At 44.2% G+C, this 17589-nt stretch overlaps 1 protein-coding gene across 2 annotated transcripts in view; it reads right to left on the reverse strand.

The window, feature by feature from the left end:
* The window catches only part of PCNX2 (pecanex 2), a 309056-nt gene that overhangs the window by 123956 nt on the left and 167511 nt on the right, over positions 1–17589 (reverse strand). For both annotated transcript variants that reach the window (XM_055424272.2, XM_088842460.1), the window contains one exon: positions 12289–12466. In XM_055424272.2, the coding sequence (XP_055280247.2) occupies positions 12289–12466 (178 nt within the window). The remainder of the gene's footprint in view (positions 1–12288; positions 12467–17589) is intronic.

The following is a 17589-nucleotide window of genomic DNA, read 5'->3' on the forward strand; positions in this document are numbered from 1 at the left end:
CACATGCCTGTTCTCTAAAGATTCATCAGTTACAACCCTTTGATTCTACAGAGAAAGCTGTAGAATTTTTTTTTAATGAGAGCCCATAAATACTTCTTGACATATTAGCAGGGACACACATGACTATGTTGATGTTTGAACAACATGACTAAATCCATGTATTTATTACAGTATACTCTGGCATGAGAAAAAAAGAAAAATGAGGGGAAAAGATATAACTCTTGCACACCAGCCTTGAAGTCCTAAATGGGAAGGAAAAACAGACCCTTACTTTGAATGCTGAGGTATAGACAATCTGTTAGCTTTCACTCCAGCCCTCTGTCCCTTTCCAGGAGATGAATTACAGGAACTTATATGGTTTGAGTTAAGGGAAACCCATTCCCCTGGTATGTGGGTATTGTCCTGGGGAGTGGAAGACAAGAAAGTTGATGTGTTGGGGTATAAATCTTGACTAAAAGGGTGTTTGGGGCTATTCAGGCACTTCCCAGCAGTTATATGACACAGTTAAAAGTGGCATCACAGTGGGGCCACATGCCGTGAGCTGGCCAATTGAATGACATCAGTGTGTCACCAATGGGGTAGATACATAGCATGAAACAGATTGTGTTCTACCCTCTCAACTTTGCGAGAAGGGTTCAGCTGATTAGGGAGCACAGAGCAACATACTCACAGCAGAACAGCCAGCTCTGCTGGTCATGCGTTAACTCCCCCACTGTGAACAGGATAGCAGGCAGCAGCAAGGCAGCTAAACAAGATTTATTAGAGGCCAAGAAAATAAAAACACACACCACAGAAAGCCCAAGGAGGGAGTGCTAAGCAACCCGTATGCACAGTCTAAAAATCCCCCTCCTCCATGTGCTGCCCTCCCCCCCTTGGTGAATCATCATCTCTCCAGAAAAATAAAACATCACACAGCCACCACATCCAAGCCAGGAGTTCATATCTCACGAACCAGTGTTTCAATCTTCGTGCTCTCAACTGAATGCAATTAATATGTATTGAATTACATAATCCTAACCTTGACCTTAACTGCTAACACCTAACCTTGACCCTAACCCTTAACCCCTAACCCTGACCCTAACCAGGACCCTGCATTTTGCTTGATGTTGCAGAAAGCAGGAAAAATAAGCACACCCATGGTCCCACCATCCGAGGAGTTTCCAGTCATCTTGGGAACATGGACACAGAAGACTGTGTTCTTTGTTTCTGGACAGGGTGCAGACCCTATGAACTTCTTTCTTGCACCATCTGGGGGGCCATGACCCGTGAACATGGGTCCCTGAGAGCCTGGAAGGTGTGCTGCTGCTGCTAAGTCACTTCAGTCGTGTCCGACTCTGTGAGACCCCAGAGACGGCAGCCCACCAGGCTCCCCTGTCCCTGGGATTCTCCAGGCAAGAACAAGGGAGTGGGTTGCCATTTCCTTCTCCAATGCATGAAAGTGAAAAGTCGCTCAGTCATATCCGATTCTTAACGACTCCATGGACTGTAGCCTACCAGGCTCCTCTGTCCATGGTATTTCCCAGGTAAGAGTACTGGAGTGGGGTGCCATTGCCTTCTCCGGAAGGTGTGCTAGGCTCCTGTAACAGTTTCATGAACCTTCTGCAAACTGGTTTTCACTCTGGGCTTGGCCATTCTGGGGATAGGATCAAGTTCATGTCTGGCTCTGTGAGAGAGTGGCTTTGGGTAAGTTTCTGACCCATCCATGCAGAAGAACACCATGCAACACTCCACAGAGGTTTTTGGTTTTCCCACTGTATACCTGACCCTGTCCTGGAAACTAGTACATATCAGTAAACAGACAAAGATCTCTGTCCATCTGGTGGAAGAGATGATAAAATGAAAAACAAGAGAAAGAGAGAGTATGTTGGAAGGTGACACATGGTACAGCAAAAAGTAACACATTGCAGTGGGAATAGATGGGGAGGCTGGGTGTGGTAGGGACAAGTTGCAATATGAAAATTGGGTGGTCTCGGTAGAGCTGACTAAGAAGGTCAAATCTGAGCAGAGTCTTACCTAGTAGAGAGAAAGCTGTGAGACAATCTTACTGAAAATTCCAGAATTATAAAAAAATCAATAAACTTGATAAATCCATTCTTCAACACAGTGAGGGAAAATGACCTACAAATCAACTGAAAGTGGAAAATGGAGCATCTGTCAACATTACTGAACCAAAACAATAACGGAGAGATGCTCCAGCCCCACCTTATTTCAGGATATCAAGAACTAGTCCACATAGTGACCCTCTGGAGGAAGTGGTGCAGATGTCACCAAAACTCAGATGAGAGACTTGCTTGGCGGTCTAATGGTTAAGACTCTGTGCTCTCAATAGTGGGGGCACTGGTTTGATCCCCTATCATGGAACTATGATCCTGCATGTCACACAGCAGGATCAAAATAAATAAATAAATAAAGATACGTTATTTTAAAAAAAGAAACTCAGAGGAGGCAGACAGAAGCCACACTAAGGTAACAGAACTAAAGAAAATAACTTCTGCTGTCTATAGCATCCCAGCTGGAGATGTTTAAAGAACTCAATTCTTGTATTAAGTGTCAAGACCTGCATTTTAAACACAGAGATGGTGACATTAAGTAAACATTGTACTCTGGCCCTTCATATCACACATATATGTCATGTTTATTCCTGGCAAGTGGACTAAACCTTTTAAACACAACTAGAATGGCATGTCTAAAGCCATTCACCTTGTCTAAGCTAATGAAGTATTAACAGCCTGAAAGTGGTTGTGGCTGTGGAGTTTTCTCTTAAATACATCTCCACGGAATAGCATACTATGCCTGTGGTCAGTGAGTATACTTTGTCGTTTACAAACAGGCATGGAGGGCCCACTATACCAAGAGCACTTTTTGGTCCTGGCCTTTGACTTCTGTGACGCCTCTATATTGCTGATCACTCCTTCCTTCTTGAAAGCATTTCCTTTCCTGTTTCTCATTTCGCTGTAATTTACCTTGTTTCATGAGTCACTTCTGTTCCTCCTCCACCTAAGTCTTAAATGCTGACCATCCAGGTTGGAGTCAAAGACATCTTTTGGAAGGATTCTCCATGGAGACCCTATCCTGTACATCTTGTCGACCCAGCAACTCCTATCACAGAAATCTATCTTCTGGAAACACTCACGTGCACCAGTATGTGAGTTATGAAATTGAATGTACTGGCATCTGATACTTCTTGTCTGCTCTCCCTTTCTTCCGTCTCTGACTCCCAGTCTCTAAAGTTTGGTTAGAACTCGAGGGGCAGACAACAGCCACGCCTCAGTGACTTGAGGGCTTGCATCCCTCTGGCCACTGTCCCTAGTTCAGGACACAAAGTGAGTCAGTGAGACTCTCCCCAAGGCCCAGGCTAAAACCCTAGGAGAGATGCCTTCTCTTCTTTCTGGGACTATTAGCTGGACGAATTCTATAAACAAAGAGCCAATCTAAGAATGATGCCAGAAGAGGAGACATAAAAACAGAATTTTGTTACTGTCATTTAAGCCTCTGGATCACACCATCAGTTATGCATGCGAGTGCGCTAAGTCACTTCAGTCGTGTCCGACTCATTGCAACCCTATGGACTGTACCCCTCCAGGCTCCTCTGCCCATGGATTTTCCAGGCAAGAATACTGGAGTGTGATGCCACGCCCTCCTCCAGGGGATCTTCCCAACCCAGGGATGGAACCCTTGTCTCTCATGTCTCCAGAACTGGCAGGCAGGTCGTTTACCACTAGCAGCACCTGGAAAGCTCTAGTTATGTGAACCAATAAATCCCCTTTTTTCATTATGCCAGTTACATCTGGGTTTCTGAAGTTTATGAACACAGAAATCCCAACTACCACAGGAAAAAAGGTGGAAACAAACTAAATGTCTTCAATGGGGGTATGGCTAGTCAAACTATGGTGTGTGGTATGAAATACTATGCAGCATAGAAAGAAGAGGCCATGTTACACGTACTGTCATGGAAGTTCTCTAAGATATATTTTTAAGCAAAAAAAAAAGTAAGTGAATGTGAAAAGAATGAACTTATTAATATTTTAGATTGTGTGTGTGTGTGTGTGTGTGTGTGTGTGTGGTGTGTGTTGGAGTAGGGCATGGGACTCATTCCAGTATTCTTGCCTGGAGAATTCCATGAACAGAGGAGCCTGGTGGGCTACAATACATGGGGCCTCAAAGACGTGGACACGACTGAACAACTCATGGTGTGTGGTGTGTCTGTGTCTGAGAAGGAAAACAGAGTAGAAGGAATTATTCTGAAATGTTTACAACAGTTATCAATAGAGCGAGGAGGCAGTTAAGAAGTGAAAGCTGTGTATAAAGATGGACTTTCTCTGTACTTTTCCATTGGTTTTCTGACTTTACTAAATTGAGCACACATTTATAACTCTGAGGTAAATTAAAATATTTAAACTGGAAGACATCCTGTCCCTAGGTCTTTACTTCTGGTCCCCACCGCATCTCATTCCACAATCCAACTCACTGAAAACCAACATTTCCGCATATGTCTTCTGATTCTGGCCCTAATTAATGAGATCACCTGGAGGACCAGATGCGAACACCCCCAGACACGGCTCTTCCTCCCCCAGGCCACGCCCCTCAACATCCCCATGGTGGCCGCGTGTTACCAGCCCCTCCTCCTAAACACCTCCTGGACTTGTCCCTTATCGCTGTCCCCATGTCTGCCCCTGCTGCCCAAGCCCTCACTGTGAGTGGCCTGGCTTCTTACTATACACATCCCCCCAGTCGCTAAGACTCCACGGTTCCTTACCTTCATTGTCTCCCACGAAGAGATGTTTCTAAATGCAGCTCTGACCCTGTGAACCCTCTGCCTGCCAGTCTTCAGCAGGTATGTTAATAGGAATAAAGTCCAAACTCGGGGGCATGGCGCGCTCGGTCCTCTCTGATCTGCCTCATGACAGCATTTCCAGTTTCACCTTCTCACCACTCTCCTCCCACATCCCACACGGAGCAAATATCTGGCAGCTTCTGGAGCATGTCAAGCCCTCTCTCACTTCAGTGCCTTTGCACAAGCAGTTTCCTCTGCTTTAGCTCACTTTTCTGACTCACTCCCTCTTTCTTCAAAGGTCAAGGGAAGCATCCCGTTTCTGATTCTTCTAGAGGGACGGGGTACCATTTTTACGTATACTCTTGAAATGCTCTGCCCCGGCCACCTCCCTTGTCATACTTTACTGTAATGATCCCTCTACTCATGTGGCTTCTTTCCAGAGTGCCCAAATGGGGGGGGTCACAAAGTATAGGCTCAGAGCAGAATCCTGCTCTATCATTTTATAGCTGTGAGACGTCGGGGCAATTAACTTGATTTCTATGCCTCTGTTTCTTCATCTGTACAATGAATTGTACCCAGCCACAAAATTGTTGTGAAGATTAAGCAGGTCCATCTACACAGAGTGCTGGAAATAGTGCCTGGCTTATGGAAAGCACCAAATAAGCACTGCTTTCATTCATATTAATAACCATCTTTGTGTCTAGTCTAATGCCTGGCATGTAAGAGATGCTCAATAAATGAACAATTACTTTTTAAAACAAAGTATTTTGAAAAAAATACTTCTGTAGAAGCTTTCATTCCCCAAGATGTGGTTCCATTTTAAGGTGAGACTTTATACCAGAATACATAAAATAAAGGAAAATGCCATTTAGAAACCAGTTTCAAATAACTTGAATGCTAATTGCAGTCATTCAGAACATAGCCACTCATCACAGCTCTGGGGCCATCATTCACCCAGCTTTATGTAAAAACTACCTCACCCATCAATTTTAACATCATAAATGGTAAAAGTGCTATCCCCCATTCTAACAGTCTTTTTTTTTTTTATTGGAGGCTAATTACTTTACAATATTATATTGCTTGGTTTTGTCATACATTGACATGAATCCGCCCTGGGTGTACATGTGTTCCCCTTCTTGAACCCCCCTCCCACCTCTCTCCTCCTCTTATCCTCCCTCCGGATCATCCCCGTGCACCATCCCCAAGCATCCTGTATCATGCGTCAAACCTGGACTGGTGATTCGTTTCACATATGATAATGTACATGTTTCAATGCCATTCTCCCAAATCATCCCACCCTCACCCTCTCCCAGAGTCCAAAAGACTGTTCTATACAACTGTGTCTCTTTTGCTGTCTCGTATACAAGGTTATCATTTCCATCTTTAGAATTTCATTTGTAGCACAATTTGGAAATGTTGGCAGAATTATTCTCTGGCAGGACTATTTTTTCAGGTACTACTTCTCCAACTAAAAATTACTAAAAATTTCAAGACAAGATGATTTCCAAGAACTTTTTCAGTACCAGTGAAGAGCACGAAACCTTTGTTACCTTTCTTCCTGTCACAACCAAATGTCCTTACTTGGGTCATGCTTTACTGTCCCCCAAAGATCCACGCATACCCAAGATGTTACAAATCCATTACATTAGAAGAATGACTGCTGGTGAGACAGTCTGAGACCTGGGACCCTCTGCGGCAACACTTGTACCTGGATGAAATGTCTCCTCGAGCAACAGAATACAAAGAAACCACAAGGGACTAACAATAACTCTGTGTATACATATGCTGAAGCTCCAATACTTTGGCTCCTTGATGTAAAGAGTCAACTTACTGGAAAAGACCCTGATGCTGGGAAAGATTCAAGGCAGGAGGAGAAGGCAGCGAGAGACAATGAGATGGCTGAATGGCCTCACCAATTCCACGGAAATGAGTTTGCGCAAACTCTGGGAGACAGTAAAGGACTGGGAAGTCTGGTGCGCTGCAGTTCATGGGGTCACAGTCAGACACGACTGGGAGACCGCACAACAACAACGTGGTCGTGCACACTTGGAGCCGACTGTAGGTAACAAGGTGAAAGTGAAGTCGCTCAGTCGTGTCCGACTCTTTGCGACCCCATAGACTGTAGCCTACCAAGCTCCTGTGTCCATGGGATTTTCCAGACAATACTACTGGAGTGGATTGCCATTTCCTTCTCCAGGGGATCTTCCCAACCCAGGGCTCGAACCCGGGTCTCCCGCATTGTAGACAGACGCTTTACCGTCTGAGCCACCAGGGAAGTCTCTGTAGGTAACAAGGTATGCAGAGACAAAGAGCCCAACCGCCACTTCAGAGGAGCCAGAGGCGAAAGCAGGGCACCATGCGTGCCCCCTGCACACAGCCACACCAAAGGTGAGCAGACCACCTGAGCCTCTCCTCCGGCCCAACTCCCGGACACACCCCTACCCTCACCCTAAATAAGGAACTGACTTCCCTCTCCCCACCTCGGAGAGTAAGCGAGAGAAACTGTTATTTGCTCTCGCTATCCCCTGCTGCAGCAGGGGCCCCAGTAAAGCCTTGCCTGGCCTCTGATCAATTCCTATAGATTAAGGAGGCCAAGAACCCTGTAACAGGGGGCAGCAGAGAGAGAGGAAAGGGACTGAGAGGCTAAGCAAGGGAGGACGGAGGGGCCTGACTCTTCAAAGGGGTTAAACTGAAAGAGGTGTGTGGGTGGAGCATCAAACAGCACAGGATGGAATATGTGGGGGCCCTTCTTTCTCTCTGCTGATCATCTCCCCCATCGAGAGCCCCGTCCTCAAGGGATGCTGCATCCTCTGTGTCAAAGCAGACATGTGTTTGCTCAGTTGCTCAGTCGTGTCCGACTCTGCAACCTCATTGACTGTAGCCCACCAGGCTACCCTGTCCATGGGATTCTCCAGGCAAGAACTCTGGAGAGAGCTGCCATTTCCTCCTCCAAGGGATCTACCCAACCCAGGGATCAAATCTGAGTCTTCTGCATCTCCTGCATTGGCAGGCGTATTCTTTACCACTGGGCCACCTGGGAAGATGACTGTGTCAATGCAACTAAATCCTTCCTGTTGAACTCTGGCCCAGAATTCATGACGTCCCACTTTTCAGTAGATCTGGCAGACAGAGAAGACCAGCCATCATTCATCTTGCAGACCTCAGGGGGTTTGGAGGACTGGAGGAGGCAGAGAGTAACACGCAGGCAGGCCCTCTGGAAGCCATCTATTTCACCCTCTGCACCCCAGAGCTTTGATCTCTCTCCACAGATCATTTCGCTGTAATCACATCACGTCTTTCTTTCCACCCATAAAGACTGAAAGATTAGGGACAACTGACTTATGATAACAAGTCCAATATTCAGGCAGCTCCTTTCTTCCAAGGAAACTGGAGGCCCTTCCAAGGTCTCCACATTCGTCTTGCAGCCCTTCTGCAAGGCGAGCTGCCAGGCTAACAGCGGTTTTGCTATTTAGCAGAACAGGAGCCGGGCTGGGGAAAGAGCTTAGAGATTTTGAGATGGTAAATGAGAGGATGTGTCATTAAGTCAGACGCCGATGAGTCTACTGAACAAAGTTTCATATTGTGCAATGAATCCCCTAAAGAGCAGTATTCCCTGCAAAAACAATATTGGAGGTTTCCAGAAAGACTCTAGGAAATATGTGAATAGACAATTTTTTTTACAGATATCTTAAAATGTGGAGAAAGAACAGGAAGTAGCAGTTGAGGTTGGCAGGCAGGATCTTTACAGGAAGCATTAACTGTGACCTTCCTCATCACCACTGTTTTCTGTCACTAATTTCTACCGACCTGTCTTTCCAAGAAGACCTTTCTTCAACTATGATTTTTGCCAAGGAATCAGATCTCATTTCTCATTCCAGAAAATATGCTGTTCTGTCAAGACAGAGTGAGCAGGCATCAGATGGAGCCAGGGATGTTTCAGGACTAACTTGCTAATTCAGAATGCTGATTCTTCCAGGTTTTGTCTCACTCCCTTTTTTTTTTCTTTTAGACTCTGCTATTATGCCCAGCCTAAAAACAGACTATTCAAATTACACTTGCTAAGGCTCCCTCAATTAGAGGAGACGGGAATGCTGTCACTATGGTTCTCTCTGAAATTATTAGTGCTTTCACTGGTGCTTCAGAAAGATGACAGCAAGTGGAACCCAAATGCCTGCAGCACTGAGTTTATATTTTTAACTTTTGATTATATTAGGGTATAGCAAATTAACAATGTTGTGACAGTTTCAGATGGACAGCAAGGGGAACCATACATATACATATATCCATTCTGCCCCCAACTCCCCTCACATCCAGGCTGCCACATAACATTGAGCAGAGCTCCTTGTGCTATATAGTAGGTTCTTGTTCGTTATCCATAGAAAATTCTTAGAGAGGTGGGAATACCAGACCACCTGACCTGCCCCCTGAGAAACCTGTATGCAGGTCAAGAAGCAACAGTTAGAACTGGACAAGAAACAACAGACTGGTTCCAAATAGGAAAAGGAGTACATCAAGGCTGTATACTGTCACGCTGCTTATTTAACTTATATGCAGAGTACATCATGAGGAACTCTGGGCTGGAAGAAACACAAGCTGGAATCAAGATTGCTGGGAGAAATATCAAGAACCTCAGATATGCAAATGACACCACCCTTATGGCAGAAAGTGAAGAACTAAAGAGCCTCTTGATGAAAGTGAAAGAGGAGAGTGAAAAAGTTAGTTTAAAGCTCAACATTCAGAAAACTAAGATCATGGCATCTGGTCCCATCACTTAATGGGAAATAGTTGGGGAAACAGTGGAAACAGTGTCAGACTTTATTTTCCTGGGCTCCCAAACCACTGCAGATGGTAACTGCAGCCATGAAATTAAAAGATGCTTACTCCTTGGAAGAAAAGTTATGACCAACCTAGACAGCATATTAAAAAGCAGAGACATTACTTTGCCAAAAAAAGGTCCATCTAGTCAAAGCTATGGTTTTTCCAGTAGTCATGTATGGATGTGAGAGTTGGACTATACAGAAAGCCAAGCAGCAAAGAATTGATGCTTTTGAACTGTGGTGTTGGAGAAGACTCTTGAGAGTCCCCTGGAGTGCAAGGAGATTCAACCAGTCATCCTAAAGGAAATCAGTCTTGAATATTCATTGGAAGGACTAATGCTGAAGCTGAAACTCCAATATTTTGGCCACCTGATGGGAAGAGCCAACTCATTAAAAAGACCTTGATGCTGGGAAAGATTGAAGGCAGGAGGGGAAGGGGACGATGGTTGGATGGCATCACCAACTCAATGAACATGAGTTTGAGTAAGCTCCAGGAATTGGTGATGGACAGGGAAGCCTAGCATGCTGCAGTTCATGGGGTAGCAAACAGTCAGATACGACTGAGCAACTGAAATGAACTGAACTGAACTAAACAGGTCAATCCCAAACTGCCTACCTCTTTTCTCCTTCTTTTCCTGCTGGCAATCACAAGTTCGTTAAGTCTGTGAGTCTGTTTCTGCTTTGTAAGTAAAGAACTATTAATTTATTAATAGTTTCAGACTATGTACTATCAGGTTCCACCCTCCTCATTATCATATGCACAGGATGGTACTACGTGCCCACCTGGACAGGAAGAAGAGTAACAGGTCTGCACAAATCCTTCCTCTACTGCCAGCAAGCCCTCTTGATCTGGACATCTGCCCCTAGCAGGCATCTTAGCAGTAGCCATATCTCAACTGAGCAGCAGGCTGATCAGTGGGGAGGCTACCATCCCCCCAGCAAATGAAAATCCTTGTTCTTACTGCAGATGTGGAATCACTTAAGAAGACTATTACAGGAGGTGCTCACCCTTCTCTGCTAAGTTCTTGGGCACCTGGCACCTGGCACTAATACAGGAGGTTACTGAAACAAACGGTTCAGTACAGAAAAGCAGCCACACTCCTTCACGTCCTAAGCAGGGTGTAACTTTTCTTTTTCTACTTAAGATGGCTTTAAAAGTCCTACCTCATATTCGGAAAGCACATGCTATTTAAACCTGTCTCTGCTCAGAGAAGGAAATGGCAATCCACTCCAGTATTCTTGCCTGGAAAAGTCCATGGACAGAGGAGCCTGGCTGGCTGCAGTCCATGGGGTTACATGCCTGAGCACACGTGCGTGAGAAGGGTGGAGGGAGATGGGTTGGTAGCAATAAACTGGTAGAACTCAAACAAACAAAACCTTCTCTTCTACTTAACATTAATCAATCCTCTCACCTGGTGAGACTAGCATCATTATTTATAATTTTCAAAGAAACTAGGGTTCAGTCAAGAATATAAATATTACCAAGTCAAGATATAAATAATGCCAGAGTTAGGAATTCAAACCATTCCAACCCATTTTGCTTCTGATAGTAAGCTCTTACTTCTATGAGTAGTAAAACTATTTACAACTTCATCAATGCTTTCAAGATCAAGGGAGACAATTTTACATTTATTATGTGAGATCATGGACATTTAGACATAATGAAGAAAAACAGATTATGGATGCCTATGACTTGAATCATCAGAAAAATGTAATAAATTTATCAAGACTAAACAGACCCAAGACAAATGGAAAACAAACCTTTGTGGGTTAAAGACCAAAGCTGAAACTTGGGAATAATATGTGGAAACTAGGGTGGGCTGCCAAAGTGATATAATTGGAATATTTGAATTTTTGTCACTTAGAACAAGAAGAAGCCAGGTGAAGGAAAGGACAGGTAATACATAGAGAAATTAATAGCACTAATTCAACAGAGGTTATAAATTAAATTCAGGAAAAGAACCTTAGAATTTAAAAATGATTAACCAAAAGGGGGAACAGGACAACATCAGGGCAGAAAACCATGCCTGCTATATTAATGGAGCATGTGAGGAAAGAGTTTTCCAAATTCTTTCCCTAACTTCTGTTTACACCCCAGCTTTGTTACAGTGCTCAGAGCACATATGTTCAGACCAGTATTCCAAGGAGCTTACCTTCCTCTGTTAAATGGCAGGTACTAACCCCATATATTTGCCTGAACTGTGATTAGGGTTTCCCACTACCCATGGGTGAACTTACACCAGATTAAATCTTGACCTGAGACAAGCTAAGGGAAAGAAAGTACTTCAAGAGTCCCAAATCTCTGGTTCCATGTCTCAAACTTTAGCTCCAGAGGCAAAATGCTAAGTTTTTTTTTTTTAAAAAAAAAGGAAATTAGTCTGGTTGCTAATTTTTAATTCCAAGCATTTTGAGATCTAGGAAGTTCCACAATGAGATTGTTAACAGAGACAAAGATCATAAAATTTCAAGCAACACAAATGGATAATTCATGCTAATTAGTGATTTTTGGCAGATAACATGGGGAATGTCCATTCCATAGGGAATGCTCCTCAAATGGCAGCAGGAGTGTGACATGCATATGTAATTCAGTTTAATTTAATGCTGTAATTTTTTTAAAGAAAATATTTCGACCTCTTAAAGCATTTGATGAGAAATGCACCTTTTCTATTTTGAAATGAAGAAAAGAGCTTAACTTGCCTTGCTGAATAAAATGGACACCATGAAGAAATCCAGTAAGAAACTCTCTGAAATATCTTTGTAGTCGAAATGGAAAAAGATCACTGTGAAGCCCAAGTGAGTAAACTGGTGGACTGGGTTACAGAAAGAGGTCCGCAGCAGCTTCATGCCTGCAATGACCATCAGAAAAATGTCCCAGCTGTTGAAAAGGAAAGAGAGGAGATGATCAGTGGTGGTCCACGTGCTGCTGGGTGAGTTACAACAGCTCACGTGTCTTGAGTGCTTACTGTGAGTTACGCACATTACAAAAAGCCAAGACGGCGGGTTACTATCTTCATTTTACAGAGGAGTAAACTGAGTCAGAGTTTCAGTCACTCATCTCACGAGGTGACACTAGGACTGAAACTGGATCCCAAGGGACTCGCCAACACAGACTGCCACTAGAGGCAGCTTCCCTACTGTGCTCAGAACTTTGCAATCAAGGGCACAGAGCTTCCGGGGAGCTCATCTGAAGGAGCTACTGCATCGTCAAGTTCCACGGGAAGCTTGGGGGCAAGTGAGAAAGCAGAGCAGGTTGTCCTTGTTAGCACCTGCTCAGCGCAAGCCTTTAAAAAAACCACAAAATCTCACTGAATCAACGCCATAACAGTGAGAAGTGTCAGTCACTCAGTCATGTCCAGCTCTTTGCGATACCATGGACTGTAGCCCGCCAGGCACCTCTGTCCACAGAATTCTCCAGGCAAGAGCACTAGAGTGGGTTGCCATTCTTTTCTCGAGGGGATCTTCCTGATCTAGGGATCGAACCCAGGCCTCCTGCACTGTAGGCAGATTCTTTAACGTCTGAGTAACAGTCAGTTCAGTTCAGTTCAGTCGCTCAGTCGTGTCCGACTCTCCATGACCCCATGAATCACAGCACACCAGGCCTCCCTGTCCATCACCAACTCCTGGAGTTCACTCAAACTCATGTCCACAGAGTCAGTGATGCCATCCAGCCATCTCATTCTCTGTCGTCCCCTTCTCCTCCCGCCCCCAACCTTTCCCAGCATCAGAGTCTTTTCCAGTGAGTCAACTCGTCGCATGAGGTGGCCAAAGTATTGCAGTTTCAGCTTTAGCATCAGTCCTTCCAATGAACACCCAGGATTGTAGTTAATATTAAATTCATAAATAAGGAAAAATCCCACTGTCTCAATAAAGCTGTTTTTACTTTACATATTCATTGCCAATGTTTTCCACCATATTTGCTGTCTTTGTAAACATAAGCTTTCTGATCTTTCTTTTCCCCACTGAAAATTACATCAACAACATGACACAGGCCCCCACGACCTAGACCTATTGAGTTAAGAAACAGGACAGAGGCAGACCCGCAAAGAAATAGCAGGACTTTGCTATGAGGACCAAACTCCTGAATCCTCCTGTCTAACCATTTTGGGGGCAGGTGCTATATGCACAATTCTAGCAGACAATAGGTCAACAATCTACCCACCTTGAGATGGGACGGTAACTGATCAGTGTGCAGAAGAGCCAGAAAGAGCACACTACTACCTCCTGGAGGGGTTTGTCCTTTTGAAAGAAACTCTTGCACATTTTAACCAGATTCCCCTCCCGTTTGAACATCATATTTGGGAACTCAAAAGAAAAAGAAGTGGAAATATGTTCCAGAGAACAGTTGGACTTAAAAGAGAGGTTTCCTTTTTTAAAACATTTTATTAACATATAGTTGATTTACAATGTGGTGATAATTTCTGCTGTACAGCAAAGTGACTCAGTTATACCCTTATCAACATTAATAATACCTCAGGATCCAGGCATTAAAAGCATGCCTCCAAAGTCTCGGCATCTACCAAGTACAAAATTGTTATTTTTGTCATCACAAAGATCTAATGGTAGTATTTTCATTGGCCTTTGGCCTCAATCTAACAATTTATACGCTTTCAGACCTAGTGTTGCAGTCAACTCTGCCCTGCCCCTGCGTGAGGTCTGGCCAAAGCACTGTGTGGACTTAGGTTCGGTTTCTGAGAAAAACTAGCCCTGATTACATCCAGATCTGGGGAGAGTGGGAAGGTGTTTAGTAAACTCTATTCCTTCAGTGAGGCTGAGCACTGCTGCATAACCCCTTCTTTTCCATTAGAAACTAATGACCATGATGAACATACAGTATGAAAACAGGACTCGAGGCCCATCTGCCGTTGACAACAGCCCAGGATATGAGAATCCCTATGACACAGCAAAGTTCTTGGGGAGGAGGGGACCCAAAGATAAGGTGTCCCCAGGCTAGGGATATTCTGGTTTTCAAAGGAGATGAGTGGGTTTTCTCGGTTACTCAGGCAAAAATCTAGATGAGGGTTAACGCTAAACTTTGCTTTCCATGACTATGACTAAAATGGACAGCACCCATTTTATATTTGTTAATGATGACTGGTGAAGACCAAGAGAGAGCTTAAGGAGTGATGCTTATGGCTTTCCTAACATTGCAATAGTAATGGTTACAGCCAATGGTTCACAGATGGCTGCAGGCTTAGCTAAAGATTTTATAAAGGCTTAAGTAGCAATCAGCGAACAAGGGCCTGGGACAGAGGCAAAGCATCCCTTTAAATCACACTGGCAGATGCCTAACAAGACCCCATGAGGCACCCACTCATTATTTACCAGCCCCCATTCAACTGTCCATCCATCCGTCCATCCTCCTACCATTTCCTGTTATTACAAGTTGAATAATAAACAGTGCCTGCCGTTGAGGAGTTCACTATCTGGTACCGTGGTTCTCAATGGGCTGGGCTTATCCAGGTCTCTAGGAGATACTGACACATGGCCTCCTGCTGTCCTGCTTGAGAACAGCTGGTCTAGTGGGGTGCTTGAAATCTTGAGAGAGATTTTTTAAGTCTTCAGATGGATGCCTCAAGAATATAAAGGAGTCATCACTTTGGGCTCTGAGAAAAAGAATTCTGTTGGTATCTTCTGGGAGTTAAGAGTATTTGCAGGTACATAGGTAAGGTGCCACTTCTAACTTTAGTGTCTTGAAAAAAAATGAGAGGGGATAGAGATTAATATCAGAGAAGGCAATGGCACCCCATTCCAGTACTCTTGCCTGGAAAGTCCCATGGACGGAGAAGCCTGGTGGGCTGCAGTCCATGGGATCGCGAAGAGTCGGACACGACTGAGAGACTTCACTTTCACTTTTCACTCTCATTCATTGGAGAAGGAAATGGCAAACCACTTCAGTGTTCTTGCCTGGAGAATCGAGGGACAGGGGAGCCCGGTGGGCTGCCTCTATGGGGTCACACAGAGTCGGACACAACTGAAGTGACTTAGCAGCAGAGATTAATATTGCTTCAAACTGGACCTCAACGAACTGTTTATTCGTCTGTTCGTAATTCCTAACCTTTACATCCATCCTCCACCAACTGCCAGAGCTGCTCAGCCTCAACTGGCAGGTTTAACTCTCAAGGCCCTAGTCCTGATGTTGGGAAGTGAGAACTTCAAATGCTTTTGCTGATTATCGCAGGGCAGCACCGGTACTTGGGTGGCTGTTTTGGTTCTGACTGTAAATCCTTACTCTGGAAATTGAGGATCTACCTTGTCCCAGAATGTCCTCATGGGTTCAGTCAAAATAGTACCACACTGGAAACACCTGCCACTAGAAAAGCACTGGATGTTCTAGATGTAGGGCTATCTCATGCATGAGGCCCCACCCAAACTGTAAAGAGGTCTGCAGTCACGTCAGCTGCCTTCTCTGTCTAGTAAGACTAAATTTTCATCATGGGATCCAAAGTCTAGGAGTTTAAATACCAAACGGTATGGACTTCTTGGGCTTCCCAGGTGGCACTAGTGGTAAAGAACCCACCTGCCAAGGCAGGAGACATAAGAGACATGGGTTTGATCCCTGAGTCAGGAATATCCCGTGGAGGAGGGTATGACAACCCACTCCAGTATTCTTGCCTGGAGAATCCCATGGACAGTGGAGCCTGGAGGGCTGTAATCTATAGGACTGCAAAGAGTCGGACATGACTGAAGTGACTCATCACACACACATGGACTTCTTGCCCTGGCCTGATCGAACCAGGTCTGGACTAGAAGGAAGGCAGAGTCTGATAAAGACAGGAAGGTTGGTAACGATAACCGTGTATACGAGATAGCAAAAGAGACACAGATGTATAGAACAGTCTTTTGGACTCTGTGGGAAAGGGCAAGGGTGGGATGATTTGGGAGAATGGCATTGAAACATGTATATTATCATATGTGAAATGAATCGCCAGTCCAGGTTTGATGCATGATACAGGATGCTCGGGACTGGTTCACTGGGATGACCCAGAGGGATGATATGGGGCGGGAGGTGGGAGGGGGGGTTCAAGATGGGAAACACATGTACACCCGGGGCGAATTCATGTCAATGTATGGCAAAACAAATACAATATTGTAAAGTAATTAGCCTCCAATTAAAATAAATAAATTTTAAAAATAAAAATAAACTTATTTCATGACAAAAAAAAAAAAAAAGACAGGAAGGTTATAGGGTCATTTCATTTACCATCTGCTTTGAGTGACCACGAATCTATTCAAGGTCCAACCAAGAAATAACATGACTTTTATCTGAGTTTGCTCAATCTTTGACAAATACTGATTAATTTGTTCTCATCAAACCCCTAAAGGAAGAGTAGGCCTGCTTGGCATTACACATAAGGGTTGACATGGTCATGTAACGTTTAAGCAACATGACTCAGAAGCAAATCTGAGAAGGAATCTCTTTTACATCCTCCTCTTCTATTAACTCATTGGCAGAAATGTCAACCTTTTGTAGGAAAAACACATCCACAAACTATCAAGTAGACTTTCATTTGTAAATTCAGAGTTCATTTTAAAATACGACAGTTTGCAAAAACATGAGCATCTTGATGACGTGAAGTCTCTTTGTGGTCCATTTTTTCTTTTAATTACAAGGCTTCTCCTGATAAATGTAGAGAAAGCAGTGACAGTGATTAATTTCCCCCTCCCTCAAGCACAAAATGATACAGTCTTTGCTAAATGAAATGACATGAGGCAATTCATAGAGCTGTAGGCATGATCATCAGAACTCCAGGAACCCCAGGATCACACTGTGCTGCCATCACCTCGTTAAGGCTTCTGACTAAGGTGCCACAGATGATTTTCAAATCTATTGACAATTTATTTCCAAGATCACTTCAAGCAGACCTAACTCTGTTTGCACCCCAGTCTTTCTACAATAACCATCTAGCCACAGCAAGTTTGAGTAAAAGGCCACCATGACTTACTGTTACTTGGCCCATCATTAGTAGACAGAAGGTGGCTTTTGCTGCAGCCTGTTCA

Source organism: Moschus berezovskii, chromosome 12, assembly GCF_049115385.1.
Source record: "Moschus berezovskii isolate FMDL1 chromosome 12, NW_MosBer_1.0, whole genome shotgun sequence".
Taxonomy (NCBI): Eukaryota; Metazoa; Chordata; class Mammalia; order Artiodactyla; family Moschidae; genus Moschus; species Moschus berezovskii.